The sequence below is a fragment of the Sinocyclocheilus grahami genome, unplaced genomic scaffold, assembly GCF_001515645.1.
Source record: "Sinocyclocheilus grahami isolate Dianchi unplaced genomic scaffold, SAMN03320097.WGS_v1.1 scaffold734.1, whole genome shotgun sequence".
Lineage (NCBI taxonomy): Eukaryota > Metazoa > Chordata > Actinopteri > Cypriniformes > Cyprinidae > Sinocyclocheilus > Sinocyclocheilus grahami.
Window position 1 is genome coordinate 477,225 of NW_015505913.1, and position 4,837 is coordinate 482,061.

Sequence of the window (4,837 nt, forward strand, 5' to 3'; positions counted from 1 at the left end):
GTGTGTGAGTGTGTGTGTGAGTGTTTGTGTGTGTGTGTGTGTGTGTGTGAGTGTGTGAGTGTGTGTGTGTGTGTGTTTAAATGCGTTTCCTCACGTTTTGTTTGTGTTAGTCTATATATGGCTATTTTGTCTAAAATGTACATCTATTATTTAAGTTTTTTTCATGAAAGTAAGCTATTTAGTAGGCTATTTGACTAATAATTAATATTTTTAAAATCTACTTAGATATTTTTGTTATATTTTAATCAAAATATTTGAGAATGGAGAAATTATACTGATCAATTTCAAGAACTACAATTATTACATATTTCATATCAACATTATTCAAATTAAGAAATTAAGTGGGACACGATTTTTACCTGCATGCTTCGATATGGAGAGTAAATGTTGAAATTAATTTGTTTTGTGTGTTTTTGCACAAAATGAATATAGGAGGAGATCAGTTCATGTTTAATATTGTGTTGACATATCTTGCATTTCTGGGTTTGAAATGCAGAGTCCCTGTTACAGTTATAAAGTCAGCATTGTGGGATATAAAGTCTCAATTGCGAGTTATAAAGCCAGAATTGTTAGTTAATATCTCACAATTCTGACTTTCTCAGAATTGCGAGTTTCTATCACACAATTCGGACTTTTTAACTCACAATTGAGACTTTATATCCCACAATCCTGAGAAAAAAACAAATGTGACATGATGTGCTGACAAGTACGGCTCAGTGTGTAGAGAAGGCGTGTAACATGTTGAGTTGTATGCCATCTTGAAAGCCTTAGAATGGACTGAGCGAAGCAAACGTAACGAAGTCCTGATCGGTTGTGGCTCCGTCTCTGTCTGATGGAGTCTCAGATCAGGTATGACCAGAAATCATCAGGAGCTACTTTATGAAACAATGATACAATGAGGTTGTATTGGTTTGGATCACTGCACATATAGGCATTACGGGAAATGAAAAGGTAGACAAAATAACCAAACGAGATTTGAAAAAAAAAAGAAGAAATTATAGACACAGATATCAGGCTTCCAAGATCAGAAGGGAAGATGGGAAAGAATTACTAAAGAATGATTAAAGTAGGACCAAGAATCAAAAGGAAGACCAAGAATAGGACCCAGTGAATTATATATTATAGGGAAACATCGACTGGATTTTGTGAACATTAGAGACGTAGAGTATTATTTGCAGGAAATATGAAATACAGGAGTAGAGAACAGACTGGAATGCAGTGGGAGTAATGATTTCATTTCATTTATTTCACTCATTTAATGATTTCCTCATTTATTTAACTTGTTTAAAACTGTATCTCCTTTGTTTAACCATTTTATTTCACTTATAGTTCATAAAATGATTGATTTCTGATGAGAACACCACATCTGACGATGTACATAGAGACATAATGCTTTAAATGCAGGAGTTTACTGGAAGTTAATTTACATAATAGTTCATCAAAAGACCAGAAGCAGAGCAAAGCTTAGACTGAGGAAAATAAAAGCTTAAAGCTTCACATTTGTAATATAGTGAAAACAACATGGGATGTTTGCTCCTGAAAACACTGATGCTTCTAGAGCACACGTCTGATCTTCATGCTGATGAATTTCATGCCAATGGCATAATTGCTCTTCCATGAGTACCAAACATTTCCAATGGCGTTAATGATGGGATCTTCTCCCCATAAATACACACCGTTGGGGTTTGTATTGTAACAGGCTGCGTACCAAAATGCCCCGAGATACAGTTTGGCACAGTTATTTTCATAGGTGTCTTGGTCTTTGTCGAAGGTGGAGAACTTGTATCCATTATGGCCAGATAAAGAGTCGCCTGCAGAGAAGAAGAGGGTCACTGAGGACATTAACATCTTATTTATGACTTATTTATATTTATGATATTTAATTTATTTGCCGATACTGATATATTGGAAAATATGACAAAAGGCCAGTTTAGTGCAACTGGCGTTTGAAAGGGACTTGACAAGAGAGTTTGGGGATGAATGGAAAGAGTCTCTACTGAGAAGGTTCAATGACAGCAAACACCAGTGGTGCATAAAGTGTGCAATCGTCATACTTCAGTCAAAGTTGTTACCAGAAAAATACAGAAGTAAAAGTATTAAAGTAACTGATATTAAATCTACTTAACCCTTACGAAAATTAACCATGGTTTTATTATAGTAAACCTGAACTGAATAGGGTCAAAGAGAACCCGCGCTGTTAAAAACCTGTGTTAAAGTGAGATTGGGCTAATGCATGAACACAGATGACATGCACCTCCTTTTGACTGACAGGTTATAATCGGCCCTGATCATTGTTTGTTTGGCCGATCTCCACGATGTCTGTTAAAGATCTCTTCATCTGGAAAGCATCTGCTGTGTACAAACATCTGATAGACGTCTCTAAGATGTCAGTTTTGCATGCATTTTAAATCATAAACATTTGACATCTGATAGGAAACGTCCCATAGACGTACTGCATTTGAGTAAAGACTAATACATCTCGCAGATGAAAATGCAGACGTCAAATAGACGTCTCTGAGATGTATTATGTTATCAGGGTCTATTTGATACATTGAAGCACCCTCCTTTACATGAAGAACATGTTTCAGTGAAATTACGAAAAAGATTTGAAAGTCTGTGAGCAAGTAAACATCTGTTCAAGTGTGATTTTATCAATGTGTTTTCATGAGTATGAATGAAAGCGTCCTACCTGCTCCTCCATCAGTGAATCCTGAAACATGCAGTTTATAGCCGTCAGCTTCAGGATCCACAGAGAAGGACGAGTACAGAGCGAAACCTTTCCTTCCTTCAAAGTCCTCCAGATCCACTCGGGCTTGAATCGATCAGAAACAGACACAGTAAACCCCATGAGAACAGAGAGCAGCGCCGCGACAAACACCGTCATCTACAGAGAGAAACACGACTGATCATCATCCTCATTTATAATGATCAAATCACACTGACATTAGAAGGAAACATGAACTTACTGCAATCTCTCCTTGAAGAATCTTGAAGAAAGTAAAAACTATTTTGCTGAAGGATTATCTGAACGTTAAATGCTTTGTGAGGTAAATGATGGAGAATAAAACAGTAATGTTTGTGTTGCGATGTTGTTCAATGTGACACAAACACTGTTAAATATCTGTCAGATCAGGCTCCTCCTCTCTGTTACTGTATAGATAAATATATATATATATATTGCAAAACCCTCGATTCTTGGCACAAATTAAGTATCTGTTTTTATACAATGGCCTGAAGGTTATCAGTAAGAGTGTTTGTAACATCTGTCGTTTGAGTCATTCTTGCACTGCACAATGTTGAAATACTGATGTTTCATAAACGTTAGGACTTTCCTCACTCGGTTTGACATTGCTTTTGTAACACACCTAGAATAAAAAGTTTACTTAAGTTTATTATTAATGAGTTTTCAGCATTGGATAGACTGTACTTGTGTTCCCGGAGTAAATTTGATTTTCCTCATTGTCAAATAAAGAAAATTAACAGACATCTTGCAGACGTACGCGTGCTATCTGGGAACAGTTACCTTTTAAAACTAATTGCAAATGTTTATGCAAAGTAAAACTATTAAATATAATCCACAAATAATGCAATACTGTACCACTGAATAAGAAGTGTTTTGCGGGCTTAGATCAGACCAGTTAGAAACCATTCCATACTAATACTAACCATACTAACCATTCTCATTTTTATTAAATCATTCTTTAATTTCCCTAAACAATGTTTTTTTTGTTTTTTATGAAACACAAGGGGTCATTAATGATGCTTACATTATATCATGCAAATTCACACACAACGTATCTTTAATTTGGCCAGAATTGCAGGGTGCCTGTCTTGATATAAAAAAATTCCCCAGCGGAGGTTGTACTTGTCACGCCCCTGGACTCATTGTGTTGTGTTTTCCCTCCCCAGGTGTGCCGTGTCTCAGTTAATTAGTCATTCCATGCACCTGTGTTCCCCTAAGTGCCCAGTGATTATTAGCCCCAGTCTGTGCCGTCTGGCTTTGTCTGAGATTGAACGTCAAACCCTGTGTTTCCTGTGTTCCCATCTGCCCCGAGTATTCCCTTGGCTTTCGTGAGTTTAATACCTTGTCTCCTCGTTCCTCGCTAGGAACTAGGCTAAGTGTGACAGTACTTCCTTCGCCAGCTGAGGAAGTTTACCCTGCCACATGAGCGAGATGTCAAGCAGGTAGTCTTAAGAGAGGACGTCTCACCCATAGAGAGATAGCTGGCCAGAGTCTCCCTATAGGGGTATCTTCTCAGAACCGCTTTCGCGCATTGTCTCGATGTTGGCATAACTCGTATGCTGGAATCGATGGATGTGTGAGGAAAAATGGCCTCTTCCATTCCTTCTCGATCTCTATATGGAGATCAGGAAGAAAGGAAGGCTCACCTGAGCTGGAGGGTTATGGCCAGTAAAATAATGTTCATCGAGATACCTCGCAACGTCACTTTCTTCGCCCGCTTCACGGCAAATAAAGTCTGGCCGTGGCGCGATCCATAACTTTCAAAAGCTCATCATACGCAGGGCAGGAGGATTGGGAAGGCTCAGCCTCAGCTTCTTTGCCCTCCTCAGACATGTCCTGCTTTTGCTGGACTGATCCCAGCAGAGCACTGGCCCCTGAATCAGACAATTTTAATGAAATAACATCATCCTCCAGCGGCTCACTCTCGTGCACAGCCGACGAGCGCGAGAGGTAAACCCCTCTTCAAACTCATCGGCCAGATCCACCTGCGATCCCCACGAGCTCATTCCCTTCCGTGCCTCAGCAGCGGCGGGGCCTGGATTGCGTGAAGCAGATGGCTGCCCTTCTTTCCTCGAAAAGAGAGACAAACGAGAG

At 38.9% G+C, this 4,837-nt stretch overlaps 1 protein-coding gene across 1 annotated transcript in view; it reads right to left on the reverse strand.

Moving 5' to 3' along the window:
- Positions 1-1,220: 1,220 nt before the first annotated feature.
- The window catches only part of LOC107560580 (microfibril-associated glycoprotein 4-like), a 6,969-nt gene continuing 3,352 nt past the window's right edge, over positions 1,221-4,837 (reverse strand). Inside the window, exons 2-3 of the mRNA XM_016244798.1 lie at positions 2,690-2,812; positions 1,221-1,811 (exon numbers count right to left, since the gene is read on the reverse strand). Coding sequence (XP_016100284.1) covers positions 1,555-1,811; positions 2,690-2,812 — 380 coding nt within the window. The 3' untranslated portion in view covers positions 1,221-1,554. The remainder of the gene's footprint in view (positions 1,812-2,689; positions 2,813-4,837) is intronic.